Here is a 14,366-nt window from a genome sequence, read left to right on the forward strand (position 1 = left end):
AAACTATAGAAATATGGATTTTTCTGAGTGTCACTCTGGAATGAAAGGCAGAATCCTATCAGAAAAACAGCATGTACTGACAAGGGCATAAATTCCAAGTTCATAAAGATTGAACTCCAGTCACTATGCTCATTGAGTGACCATTCAACTTTTACATAAATAGTTATGGCACAGTGCAAAGAGATCACTTTACAACACCTATACCTGTCTAGTCCAGCTGTCTAAGCCCTAGAGTTGCACCAAAATGGAAACAGAGTTAGGTCTAAATCAGTGAAGAGTGTCCTTTGAAATATATTTTTTAAAGGAGGTCCTGGAGCTATACCAGGAAAGTGTGGTTTCAGATTTCAAATCCAAGGACAGATGGTTGAAAACCACTGAGAAATAGCCACACAGATTCTCAAGCTTCAAGGCCAAAATCGAATGAAAACAGAAGAAATTATATATGAATCTTCTCATAGTTGATTGGAAAATAGTCGAGGTGTGGTTTGACTTTTGATAGTTTCAGGGACTAATTTCACAAAACCTAGGCACCTGCCAATGTATTCTTATGGGCAATGTTGTGCATTTCGATGGGTAGAGAAGCACTATATCAAAAGCAGAAGGCACTCCAAAGTAGAGTGCTATTTCATAGCTATTTCATATTGCTATTTCATAGCAACCTGTATTTCATTATCAAGGGAGAAAAGAATGGCATATATCGTTAGCATTTTTTTAAAACTGTATCACCCAAAATACCTAATATTAAGCTCTGAAGTTCATATCTGAAGTTTGTGGATTATGGTTTATGCTAAATTTACCTGCTGGGCATTTCTCTGCCTTTTCATCTTGTTTATCCCGCTGTGTTTGTGGTGGCATTTCCGTATTCTGGCAGTTTGTGGTTCCTCTTTATTGTGGAGGTTCCTCACTGTTGGTGGGTTTGGACGGGTGGCTTGTCAAGGTTTCCTGGTTAGGAAAGCTTGTGTCGGTATTCTGGTGGATGGAGCTGGATTTATTCTCTCTGGAGTGCAATGAAGTGTCCAGTAATGAGTTTTGAGATGTCAGTGGGTTTGGTGTGACTTTGGGCAGCCTGCATATTGAAGCTCAAGGCTATGTTCCTGTGTTGCTGGATAATTTGCGTGGTATGTCCTGCTCTGGAACTTGTTGGCCCTTAGGTGGTGCTTGGTTTCAGTGTAGGTATGGAGGCATTTGAAGAGCACCTATTGATTAATGATCCCTGGAGTCAAGAGTTCTCTGGTGTTTTCAGGATTTGGAATTAAGCCTCTGGTTTTCAGTCTTATACTTACAGTAACCTCAAGACTTTTCCATCTATACAGCACTGATAGTAAAACATTTAGGTTAATGATGAAAAGTTTCTCCACAGTGAGGGACACCCAGAGAGGTACACAGAGTTACATGGAGAAGAGGAGAGGGAGGAGGGAGATAGAGGTGACCAGGAGGAGAAGAGGGGGAATCAAAAGGGGAGAGAGCAAGCTAGCCAGTAATCACTTCCCTATGTGCTCTCCACAGTCTGGACCCCTCAGAGATGTTCACGGAGTTACACAGAGAAGAGAAGAGGGAGGAAGGAGACAGAGGTGACCAGGAGGATAAAAGGGGGAAACAAAAGGAGAGATACAGATCCAGCCAGTAATCAGTTCCCTAATTGTCCTCCACAGCCCAGAACACACAAAGAGATTCACCAAGTTGGGTAGAGAAGAGAAGGGGGAGGGAGAAGATAGAGGCGACCTGGTGGAGAAAAAGGAGAATCCAAAGGGTGAGAGGGCAATCAAGCGAGTAATCTCTCTCCCAAGTTAAAATAGGTACTGATGATTGGCTTCTTAAAGGTACAGAATTGATAACAACAACAACAAAAAAATTGATAACAAATACCAACAAGCAAAGATTAAGAATTTAGAGTAGAGGTTAGATTCTCAAAAATACAACATTAAAGAAAAAAACAAGTCACAAGTATTATATATATATATATATATATATATATATATATATATATATATATATGAAGTTTGCTTTAAAAATAGGGTCCTTAGTGTGTTTTTTTGCAAAGTAATAGGTTATAAAAAATGAAAATTAAAGGAGGAATAGAGGACTTAAAAATGAAAAAAAATTTAAAAATTAAAAAAAATGATAATAGTAAAAATATATCTAGGACTTTCTCTGGTGGTGTTGTGGACAGTGTGGGGTCAGTTCATTTTCAGATCAAGTGTTCCTTGATCCAGCTTATACTTCTCAAGATCTATAGGCCCCTTCCTATGCAGTCGGTGCTAACGCAGGGTTTTATTCTATTGCACCTGTCACTTCCAAAGCGGTTCCCTCTGTTTATTTTGGCTTCTTCTGTCTGCTGGTCTCCTCAGTGTCTAATTCCCGCCCTGACACAAGGGGGCGGTGGTGGTCACTCCTTTAGGCTCACGTGTTCAGTCGTGCTGTGGGGAGGGAGGAACCCTGCAGACAAACATCACTGGCGTGTGTGGGGAGCGCTCGCAGTGTCCCGGCCACACTGGGTTTGCCCCCGCTCACGGCGTGTGTGCTTTCCCGGTCTACACTGCGCAGGCTTTAGGTTGCTCTGCCGGGAACTGTCAGGCGGGCCCTGGATCGTGTGCACTTCCCAGGTCTAAGCCGCTCAGGTTCAGGTACTCGGGTACTCCACTTGGTTGGGCCTGTATTTTGTGCCCTTCCCAGGTCCAAGCAGCTCAGGTGATCAGGTGCTTGGCGAGCACGGTCGCCCCCTGTTGGAGGCTGCAGCTTATCGCCTCCCACGTCCCATCCGCTCAGTTTTCTGGGTGTACACCTGGCGAGCCTTGTCAGGTGTGCCTGTTTCTCTTCTGGGGAACTGATCTCTGGCTGCAAACCTCTTGGCGGATGTCGACCGTGCAGAATCCCAAGAAGTCTTATTTAGCAATGAAGCCTGCGTGCAGTTTAGTGGAGGATGTCTCTCTGGGGCCAAGATCGCCCCTTCCTGACTCTGGCTGTCCCGGCCTGCCTGTCTCCAGTGGGGGATGGGCCAGTCTGTAGCCTGCTAGCTCTGCTCAGTCCTTTATTCTGTGAGCTGGCCTGGCGGTGTCTTAGGTTAGGGTTTTTCATGGGATAACTATCCCACAGTCTGGGTTGCTATCTCAAATTAGTTCCCTCAGATTTCTCTCGGGGCATTCAGACCTGGTCCTTACCCAAAACAATGCAGCCCGCACCTCCCTGTCCAGTCCCCACTTGCTAGTGGTGTTTGCCAGCGTCTGCACTGCTTCTCTGCTGGGAGTTTCCATTAGGCATGTAATCTGTGGGTTTAAATTATTTATTTATTTTTCCTCCTGGTTATGTTGCCCTCTGAGGTTCCAAGGCTCACCACAGACCCACTGGTGAGAGTGTTTCCTAGTGTTTGGAAACTTCTCTATTTTTTAAGACTCCCTTCCCTGGATGGATCTCCATCCCTAGCTCTTTTGTCTCTCTTTTTATCTTTTATATTTTTTCCTATCTCCTTTCGAAGACAATAGGCTGCCTTTCTGGGGGCTGATGTCCTTTGCCAGCATTCAGAAGTTGTTTTGTGGAATTTGCTCAGTATTCAAATGTTCTTTTGATGAATTTGTGGGGGAGAAAGTGGTCTCCCCATCCTATTCCTCCACCATCTTAGGACCCTCTACTGTACAACAATATGAATTAGCTTTATATATACCCCTTCCTTCTTGCGTTCCCCATTCCCCAACCCACCCCTCTAGGTCATCACAGAAGGATAAATGTGTTATCATACTCTCATAATTTAGAAAAAATTTTAAAAAGTAAGAAGAAAAAAATAAATTACCATATTACCAACGTGTAGTGCTTAATTTGAAACAAGCCAGGAACACCAAGTTGAGTTTCCTGCATTACAGCAGCTTCTCATTAGCTATCTATAGTATTGTGTGTGCGCACACACACACACACACATATATCAATGCTACTCTCTCAATTCTTCCCAGTATCTCCATCCCACAGTGTGTCCACTCGTTTGTTCTCTGTGTCTGCCCTGAAAATACATTCATCAGCACCATTACTTCAAATCAGTACTGAAAAGTGAAACGTCTCCTTCATATTCAAGAAAACCTTCTGCCTTTGTGCCAGTACCACACTGTCTTGATGACTGTGGCTTTGTAGTAGAGACTGAAGCTGGGCAGGTTGATTCCTCCAGTTCCACTCTTCTTTCTCAAGATTGTTTTGGCTATTCAAGGTTTTTGTATTTCCACACAAATTGTGAAATTATTTGTTCTAGTTCTCTGAAAAATACCATGATCCAGCAATCCCACTGTTGGGCATATACACTGAGGAAACCAGAATTGAAAGAGACAGGTGCACCCCAGTGTTCATCGCAGCACTGTTTATAATAGCCAGGACATGGAAGCAACCTAGATGCCCATCAGCAGACGAATGGATAAGGAAGCTGTGGTACATATACACCATGGAATATTACTCAGCCATTAAAAATAATACATTTGAATCAGTTCTAATGAGGTGGATGAAACTGCAGCCTATTATACAGAGCGAAGTAAGCCAGAAAGAAAAACACCAGTACAGTATACTAATGCATATATATGGAATTGACAAAGATGGTAATGATAACCTTGTATGTGAGACAGCAAGAGAGACACAGATGTATTGAACAGTCTTTTGGACTCTGTGGGAGGGGGCGTTGGAGGGATGATATGGGACAATGACATTGAAACATGTAAATTATCATATGTGAAACGAATCGCCAGTCCAGGTTTCATGCATGATACAGGTTGCTCGGGGCTGGTGCACTGGGGTGACCCAGAGGGATGGGATGGGGAGGGAGTTGGGGGGGGATCAGGATGGGGAACACATGTACACCCATGGCGGATTCAAGTCAATGTATGGTAAAACCAATACAATGTTGTAAAGTAAAATAAATAAATAAATTAAATAAATTTAAAAAAAGAACAATACACAGTCACCATGTCCAAATATTCTTGCATTACTGAGGAGAAAAATAAATTGCGTATACCTCTCAGTGGACTCTAGGAATGTGTCACTGTGAGTAGCACAAAGAAACAGTTTAAGAACACTGAGAGGGTGTGACTGAACCTAGTTTGGCTAGACACTCCAGTATTATAGGCATTGATAATATGAGTAATGGCAGATGCCAAAGACAGCCTGAATGAGGATTTGAAAATATCTAATGAGCTATAAGGAATATGGATTTTGCTAAGGTGTCATCATGAAAATGTCTTAAAGTTGTATTTCCACTCTGGAATGAAAGCCAGAGGTAAATCAGAGAATTAGCGTGTGCTGACACAAATAGTCATTCTCAACTTCCTAAAGCTTGAAGTCCATTCACAATGGCTCATTGGCTCTACCAGAGAATGCAATGGCAACCCACTTCAGTACTCTTGCCTGGAAAATCCCATGGACGTCGCAGCCTGGTAGGCTACAGTCCATGGGATCGCTAGGAGTAGGACAGGGCTGAGCAACTTCACTTTCAGTTTTCACTTTCATCCCTTGGAGAAAGAAATGGCAACCCACTCCAGTGTTCTTGCCTGGAGAATCCCAGGGACAGTGGAGCCTGGGTGGCTGCCACATATGGGGTCGCACACAGTCGGACACGACTGAAGTGACTTAGCAGAGGCAGTAGCAGCATTGGTCCTACTTAAATAGCTACAGTGCTGGCTAAAGAGATTGCTTTAGAATCCCTACACCTGTCTAGTCCAGCTCTCTAAGTCCTAGAGGAGCAACAATACGGAAATAGAGGAGAGTTAAGTCTAAGTCAATGAAAGTTGTCCGTGAAAACAATTTTTCAAAAAGGAGTTCCAGGAAAGTGTGTTTTCAGAATGTAAATCTAAGGGCAGAGTGTTTTAAAAGCCTGGAGAGACAACAACACAGATTCTCAAACTGGAAGGGTAAAGCAGAATTAAAACAGGAGAAATTATGTATGGATCCTATCATAATTGATCAAAAACTAGTTGAGACACGGTTTGACTTTTGATAGTTTCAAAGACTAATTACACAGAACAAGGTACCTGCCAAATTGTTCTTATGGACAGATTCAATAGGTAGAGCAACATGTTATGGAAGTAGCAAGACACTCCAAAGTAGAGCTCATATTATTTTAGCCCAATCCAACGATACTTTCATGGCAGAAGGGCATCTCCTAAGTTGTTTACCAGGAATGGAAAGTTTTGGGAGGTGGATTTTGGTCTAATAGTTCTTCCAATTTAATTCTAAATGAAATAGAAGCAAACAAAACTATACTTATGGTAATACACATATTGAATTGGGTAGAATCTCAGAACTTGTTAACACCTTCTATTCACTTAAGTAAATTACTTGTAGAAATTGGGAAAACTGATTAAGGTTATAGAAGATGATAGCATAGTGCAAAAGAAAACTCATGTCTCCTCATTCTGAAGCTAAGGTTCTTACTCTTCTTCATGTTTTGTGACAGTAGTATGTCTACTAAACATTGTTACACTGTAGAGTCCATTGATCTTTTTTTCTTTTTCCAATAAAGTATATGGAACCCTGGAAGTGTGAGGCTGGACCTTTCTGTCAAAAGAGTAAACTCTAAACCCATCCATAACATACACACACATTCATATTTGGAAGCAAGCTTCATTTATGAAAGATCCATAAGTAATTTACAACAAAGTCTTGTTTTATAAGTTAGAAAAGCTGTTTAACTGAGAAGTATTTTCTTTGGTCAACTGTGGAATAATGGTTTCTGCTTTGTGTTTATTTATCCCTTGTAAATGACCACCTAAAGAAACTTCAATGAAAATTCTAGATTCAAGGACCTAAGTATTAAGCCAATTTTCTAATAGTGGAATTTTTTACAGATATATTTTAGTGTGTGATTTTGAAAAATGCCTGTATTTAGTTGCTAATAATAGTTGTTAATCTAATAAAGTGACACTTCTTATGACATATAATTAAAAATATTTTAATATTCTAAATCATAGTCAAATGCCAGCCCCAAGGAGTTCTGTGTCGTGTAAAGATTGGAGGATGTGGTGTAAGAATATTTGGGCTTAAAGGTTCCTTAAATGTTGGATGATCTAGTTGTTTCATCTTTCATATTCTCCATTTGTTTATAAGAATGCTACATTTCAATTTTATAATATTGTAGTAGCCATTTAAGAACAAATGTTTCATATCAATTTAGATAGGGTAGAATTATTTTTTAGAATAACTGGTAGCTTGTACCATATAGAACAATAAACTCAATGTAATATTAAATACTATGCATATCAGATGTGTATCAAGAGAGTACTGGCAAGTATTTTTTTTTCTATTTTATTTTCTGTACCCATCTAGTTACCCCTAGGCTATAAGCTTTCTGAATGCAAATTCTTATATATACAAGCACCTTATATAACTGTAATCAGGAAGGAAAACATTTCAATTGCTATTAAACAAGTGAGATTCTGATGAAATGCTGTCTCTTTCCTGGTTTCATTTGAAATGGTTGAAAGAGTATCAAAATTGAATTTAGAATAATGTAGATCTGAATACTGACTCTGTCTCTAATATTGGGCAGATTATTTAACAATTTTGAATTTCAATTTTCATCATCTGTAAAGTAATAATTGTATTAATAATATATATAGAGAGAGGTGCACTTGAAATAACTACACAAATTCAAAAATTAAACTTCTTGTTTCATTTGGGTTGCTAAAACAGAACACCATAAACTGGATTGTTTAAACAATAAACATTTATTTTTCACAGTTTTGGAATCTCAAAAGTTCAAGATTAAGGTGCTGGCAGGTTCCATGTTTGGCAAGATTCCTTCCCTAGTTGATAGGCAGCCATCTTTTTCCTGTGTCCTCTATGGCTGATGATCAAGTGAGCTCTTGGGGTCTCTTTATAAGGATGTCAAACCCATAGCCTTGTGTGTGTGTGTTCAGTCACCTTAGTCCCTCATGAATCCACACAGAATAAGGAAGGCAAAATAATAAGTTTTTTGACCACATGCTTCAAATAATTTTGAGGCAGGTAATGTTCCCTTTAAAGCCTGATGCAGAGATAGACAGAAGATTGCATGAATGATGTTTCTGTGAAATAAAACAATATATCCTGGTCTCTTTATTTCTTAGTAATAAGTATTTCATTAGCAAGGGAGATAAAATGGCTTATATTGTCAGCATATTTCTTAAAAATTATATCACCCAGAAAGCCTGGTATTAAGCTCTGGAGCTCATGGATTATGGATTATGCTAAATTGACAAATGAATGATAGGCAGAGCCTGGATCTCCATAAAAGGTTATGGAATACCATAAGCAAGGAAGAAGGTAGGGATATTGAAAAATAGCAGATATTTTACCAGGTGTTCTATATTACCTAGGAAAATGAATGGTACATCTTTATGATAACGTAACTCCAAAACAATCTAGTCCAATTGAGACAATTCAATTAGAAAAATGAGTAAGATATGGTGGTTTTTTCATATTTACATCCTGTTAATTCAGATTATTTTTATAAATTTAGCCTCCTTATGAAAATATTTGCAACTCTGAAACATCATTCTACTTCAACATTTACATTCTAAGCAATATTAGCACAATAATATATGCTTCTTGCAGAAACAAAAGCAAGATAAATATTTCAAATATAAATATGGGTTGTATTGTGTGGAGAGAAATGTACAATAATTTATTTCATATTACTAATAGTTTTCTGAAATTTTTATTGAGTCCTATTAATTCTGAAATTTTTTAAAAAAGAAACAAGAAAATCTTCCAATAACTTAAATAAATGTATAATATTAACTATAGCTTAACTCTTATATAGCACATAAACCTCTACTTCAAAATAGAGATTTTTAGATCCCCAAATGATACATACTTTCATAAGAAAATGTGCAAACCTCAAAAACATATTTCAAAGAATATATATACTTGAACTACAGAATTATAAAAATCTTGATAATATATTTATTCATCAAAAGTATTCATATAATAGATAATTTCATCAAGTCCAAATTAATAAAATATGAAGGGAAATTTAATACACTTAAAGATCACACAAAGCATTCCTTAAAAGTGAAATTCTTCATTGAAAATGAGTCATACATTTCCCAGCTGTCTCATTTTCTTTCTTTGGTCCAGAGCTTTTTGATTGCATTTTTCATCTCACTATTTCTCAGAGTATAAATTAGAGGGTTTAACATAGGGGTGATAATAGTGTAAAACACAGTCAAAGATTTATCAATGGGTAAGGTGGAAGGAGGTCTCACATAAAGAAAAATACAGGGCACAAAGAAGAGGACAACCACAGTGATGTGGGAGCCGCAGGTGGATAATGCTTTGCGCCTCCCTTCCTGACTAACATCCTTCAGAGAGTGCAGAATGACCCCATAGGAGATGAGTAAGAGTGTGAAGATGATCACAGATATTACGCCATCGTTGGCCAACACTGTGAGGGCAATGATATGAGTGTCAGTGCAGGCAAGTTTTAACAGCGGGTACACGTCGCAGATGAAATGGTCAATGACATTGGGGCCACAGAAGGGAAGATTGTAAACAAAGACAGGATGAAATATACCGTGTAAAAAGCCACCAACCCAGGCCAACAGAAGCAGCAGAACACACACTCGCTGATTCATGATTGTCAAATAATGCAAGGGTTTGCAGATGGCCACATAGCGGTCATAGGCCATGACCGCCAGAAGGCATATATCGGCACCACCAAAAAAGTGCCATATAAAAAGCTGGGTCATGCAAGCTCGGAAGGAAATAGTTTTCTTTTTAGACAGTAAGTCCTTAATCATATCTGGGGTGACTGTAGTAGAATAAACAGCATCTATAAATGATAGGTAGCCAAGAAAGAAGTACAGAGGGGCATCCAGGGTTGGGCTGGCCATCACAGTCCCAACAATGAGTAGGTTGCCCACCATTGTCACAATGTAGATGAGCAAGAACAAGACAAATAATATTTTCTGACCCTGAACGCTCTGAGTGAGCCCCAAGAGGACGAACTCAGTTACATTGTTCTTTTGTTCCATAGGTCCTTATGTACGTCTTATGTTTCAGATAAAAGTACCTGTAAATATAATTATTATGAGAAACTTTCTGAAATCTTAAGATAATTTTTTCATTCATTCATTCAATCAATAGGTCATATGGTTATTATGCTTTGGTATTTTCAGAGAACATAATTCAAGGCTGATTAAAATGTCATCCTTAATCTCAAAAATCTTACAGACTAATGGAGAAGTATTTAAGAGACATATGTAGGAAAAGGACACATTTTTAATGTAAATGAGGTGCCACAATTACCTTTCCAACTGAAAACTAACAAAATTCTATGCATAGTTAATATCTTATACAAAGCTGAATATTGATCAAAGTTTTAATAATGAAATAAAGCAAAATTTCCCTTACTTTATTTTTCATTTATTAAGGTGATGACTGTCTATTATAGTGGTGGGAGGAGCTTCTAAATCAATTACTGAAATTGCAAGTAGATATATTTAACAGTTTCATCTTATTCAAGGAGTCAGGAAAAGAAAACACAACATAAATTAAGAAAAGTATAATAATTCAGAGAAAGATTGACATTTTAGAGGATATACACAGAATTAGTATGTGTATACAATGAACAAAGAAAAATATAAAATGAATAAAAATATAAACAATTGCAGAAAAAATAAATTAAATGATCAAAAAGTATGTGATAGGATGCTATAGCCCACCCATGAACAGAAACTTATGAATTTTCCCTACAGCCTTGCCTACACCATGCATTACTATTTTTGAATATGCTAACTAAACAATAAAGCAAAAAAAAAAAAAAAAACTCTTTCTGTTTTTCATTCATTCAATCATTCATTCATAGTATTCTGATGACATAAATGATAAATACATTATTTGTATCCAAATAAATTAACTGCAATGCAATATCTATATAGAGATACATAATTTATATACATATCCAAATAAAATTAATTAAAATAATAAATCATTTAGTAAATACTGTCTACCAAGTTCCAGACATTTTGCTAATACTTTACACATGTTTTCTCATTTAATCCTTAAATTAGTTATGAAGAGACATTTTATGACTGAGATAAAGCAAAATATAATTTGCTAAACAATATACTGTCTGTTGTCATAAAGCCTAGATTTGAATCCAAGAAGACAATTTTACAGCTGATATATGATTCTTATGCCTGAATTTCTCATGGAGCTAAATTATTTATTCAATAAAATCCTAGATAACAGCAAGTGATACCAGTATATTTAGGGAGAGCCTCTGGGTCATTATTTTTAAAGAGAAATAGCACCCTGTGTTCCTCAGAAGACCTGTACCCTGAGCATAGGCATCGTCAACAGACTATGTCTAATGTAGGACTTTAAAAAGTTTATTTCTAACAGTAAGTCTTCAAAACTTATTTGCTTTCCTTGAAAGATGAGTAGAGATGGAATTATCTGCTGTAGCTCTTTCTCTGGTTGAAAATTTCTATCCCATTATAGATATGAAAATTATTGCTTTCTTGGAAAGGTTACAGAGAGAAGGGGTCAATCCCTTAACAAACTGTCTTGGTTTCACCACCTCATCTCTGAGAAAATTATCAGCATCACCCCTAGCACAAACACCAACACCACCCCTGTGCCCAGAGCTGCACAGAAACAAATGGACTTGTATGCATATATATATATATACTTACTGATTCTGTGTGTGTATGTGTGTGTAATCAAACTTACTGCTTTCATTAAATAATTAGAATCATTAACTCATCAAAACAGAAAGAAAAACACCACATAAATTCTTTCTCAAAGATGATTGGTAATAGAAAAAAATGTTAAAGGAAATTAGTAGAACAGGAAAGCAGAAATATATATATATATATATTATATATATGTATATAATATATATATATATTACACAAACACACACAAAAATCTGCATAACAGAAGGGAAATAAAAATTACCTCTAAAACTCTCCTTACACATACTAGATACTCCTGTACCTCCTTTTTCTAAGATGTGTCCTTGAAACTTAAACACACTTATTTATTCCTTTATCTCATGACCTGAATAGAGACCAAAATGTAGATACTTACGTTTTGGTAATTTGCCAAAATAGGTTAAAGTAAACCAAGCTAAAAGTTATTAATAACTCTGGAGTCTTCATCCTGAGGCTGTAATTTGTTTATACAGACAAACTACAGGTGAATCACGGACACATTTCAAATAGAATTGTCCCTATATATAAATGATTCAATTATCTCAATGATATCAAAATAGTAGTTTAAATTAATAAGACCATGTTTAATACTCAAATAAATTGTTAAAAATCACCTCAAACAGTCTTATTTCCCTCTATGATCTCTAAAACCCAATTACCTGATGGTTCCTGCATGTAGAAGTCAGAGATTGTTCTAGTAAAATTTTAGGATCATGTCAGGATAACCTAAAGTATGACTCCATCCAGCATGTACTGACGAGAACTTCACTCAATGAAAGAGCTAAAAATCATGACACATTAGAGTTTCAGCTTCGCAAATCCAAGCTTTAGTCAAGTAAATTAGGATCACATTAAGAGCAAAACAATAGGGATTTATTTTGATAGGGTCAGAATTTCTAAGGATTTAAAATTATATGTATTTACATAGATATTATGAATGTCTAAGCATTTATGTAGGATACAAGCCTTTGGGTAGCCAAGAAATTCAAATTTCATCTCAATAGAAAAGGTTTTCAAAAAGACCATCAAGTAAGCTGTTTACAAAATTATGGAACTATGCCTGTCACTTACCTATAGTTGAGTCTTATTTGTAAGCAGTTTGCACTCCACACATTAAGAAACACATCATTATTGAAATGTTCTCCTTTGGGCAATAGACCCAGGCTGAAAGAGTACAGAGTGTCATTTTCAAATGGCACAGGATTTCAAAACATGTATACTTGCATCATTTCAACTGCATCCGTCTGAGGCTGTGTCTCTGCTGACTGAGGCACTAATTACTATACCAGTGAATTTCCATCCACCCCTGCAATGATCCACTTTTTCCAGAAGCATAGCTTTATTGAAATCTGGTCAAGCTTACTCTTCACAGACAGAAACCCCGATTGTGGTATTACCCATTCAATCATTTGTTCAACAAATAAACTGTTTTCTTGCATAGAGGAATGGCTTCACAGTGTGATAATACACATGAAGAAACGCCAATAGAACTTCCTGGCCAACTAGCTAGTACCAGGACTGAATTCTTTTATCATCTAATCTGGTGACGACCACTCTTTCAAGACTATTATTACAAAAATGTCATATCAAGCTGCAAGACTGTTGTCACTATAACTGATCTTAAAACATTCCTGAGCTAGAAAGTAGAATTAAATTCTCTCTCAATGCATGATGATTAGTGTTATCAAGTGACATGCATTCAATTTAGAAATACTTAAGAGTTATAGCTATAAAACTCCTAGAGGAGAACATAGGCAAAACACTCTCTGACATAAATCACAGCAGGATCCTCTATGACCCACCTCCCAGAATATTGGAAATAAAAGCAAAAATAAATAATTGGGACCTAATTAAACTTAAAAACTTTTGCACAACAAATGAAACTATAAGCAAGGTGAAAAGACAGCCCTCAGATTGGGAGAAAATAATAGCAAATGAAGCAACAGACAAAGGATTAATCTCAAAAATATTCAAGCAACTCCTGCAGCTCAACTCCAGAAGAAAAAATGACCCAATCAAAAAATGGACCAAAGAACTAAACAGATATTTCTACAAAGAAGACATACAGATGGCTAACGAACATATGAAAAGATGCTCAACGTCACTCATTATCAGAGAAATGCAAATCAAAACCACAATGAGGTACCATTACACGTCAGTCAAGATGGCTGCTATCCAAAAGTCTACAAGCAATAAATGCTGGAGAAGGTGTGGAGAAAAGGGAACCCTCTTACACTGTAGGTGGGAATGCAAACTAGAACAGCCGCTATGGAGAACATTTTGGAGATTTCTTAAAAAAGTGGAAATAGAACTGCCATATGACCCAGCAATCCCACTTCTGGGCATACACACTGAGGAAACCAGATCTGAAAGAGACACGTGCACCCCAATGTTCATCGCAGCACTGTTTATAATAGCCAGGACATGGAAGCAACCTAGATGCCCATCAGCAGATGAATGGATAAGGAAGCTGTGGTACATATATACCATGGAATACTACTCAGCTGTTAAAAATAATTCATTTGAATCAGTTCTAATGAGATGGATGAAACTGGAGCCCATTATACAGAGTGAAGTAAGCCAGAAAGATAAAGATCATTACAGCATACTAACACATGTATATGGAATTTAGAAAGATGGTAACGATAACCCTATATGCAAAACAGAAAAAGAGACACAGAAGTACAGAACAGACTTTTGAAC

At 37.2% G+C, this 14,366-nt stretch overlaps 1 protein-coding gene across 1 annotated transcript; it reads right to left on the bottom strand.

Annotated features, from left to right (window-relative positions):
- Nucleotides 1–9,059: 9,059 nt before the first annotated feature.
- LOC136167698 (olfactory receptor 4A15-like) lies at nucleotides 9,060–9,977 on the bottom strand. Its single transcript, XM_065935209.1, has one exon. The coding sequence runs from the start codon at nucleotides 9,975–9,977 to the stop codon at nucleotides 9,060–9,062; it is 918 nt and encodes a 305-aa protein (XP_065791281.1).
- Between the last annotated feature and the right edge of the window lie 4,389 nt (nucleotides 9,978–14,366).

The sequence above is a fragment of the Muntiacus reevesi genome, chromosome 4, assembly GCF_963930625.1.
Source record: "Muntiacus reevesi chromosome 4, mMunRee1.1, whole genome shotgun sequence".
NCBI lineage: Eukaryota > Metazoa > Chordata > Mammalia > Artiodactyla > Cervidae > Muntiacus > Muntiacus reevesi.